The 427-nt window shown below is 67.4% G+C and overlaps 1 protein-coding gene across 1 annotated transcript in view; it reads left to right on the forward strand.

Moving 5' to 3' along the window:
* TBX3 (T-box transcription factor 3) overlaps positions 1-427 on the forward strand; it is a 12,350-nt gene that overhangs the window by 8,953 nt on the left and 2,970 nt on the right. Inside the window, exon 6 of the mRNA XM_031057474.1 lies at positions 4-423. Within this exon, the coding sequence (XP_030913334.1) occupies positions 4-423 (420 nt within the window). The remainder of the gene's footprint in view (positions 1-3; positions 424-427) is intronic.

Genomic DNA, 427 nt, shown 5'->3' on the forward strand with positions numbered 1-427 from the left:
GCTCTGCTGCCACCGCCGGGGACGACCCCCGGGACAAGGGCGGCAGCCCCTCCAAAAGCCACTTCTTCCCTGGGGACTCGGCAGGGAGCCGGAGCCGAGAGAGGACTGAGAAAGCCCCTCCGGACTCCCGGCACAGCCCGGCTACCATCTCTTCCAGCACCCGGGGGGGAAGCCTGAGCGGCGAGGAACTGAAAAGCCCCCTCAGGGATGGCCCCAAAGTAGATGAGAACCGACTGCTGGGGAAAGAGCCCTTCACCCCCCTGACGGTCCAAACCGACAGTACGGCCCACCTGAGCCAGGGACACTTGCAGAACCTCGGCTTTCCCCCTGCCCTGGCCGGCCAGCAGTTCTTCAACCCGCTGGGGAACGGGCACCCGCTGCTGCTGCACCCCGGGCAGTTCGCCATGGGGGGAGCCTTCTCGGGCAT

The sequence above is a fragment of the Geospiza fortis genome, unplaced genomic scaffold (genome assembly GCF_000277835.1).
Source record: "Geospiza fortis unplaced genomic scaffold, GeoFor_1.0 scaffold408, whole genome shotgun sequence".
Classification (NCBI taxonomy): domain Eukaryota; kingdom Metazoa; phylum Chordata; class Aves; order Passeriformes; family Thraupidae; genus Geospiza; species Geospiza fortis.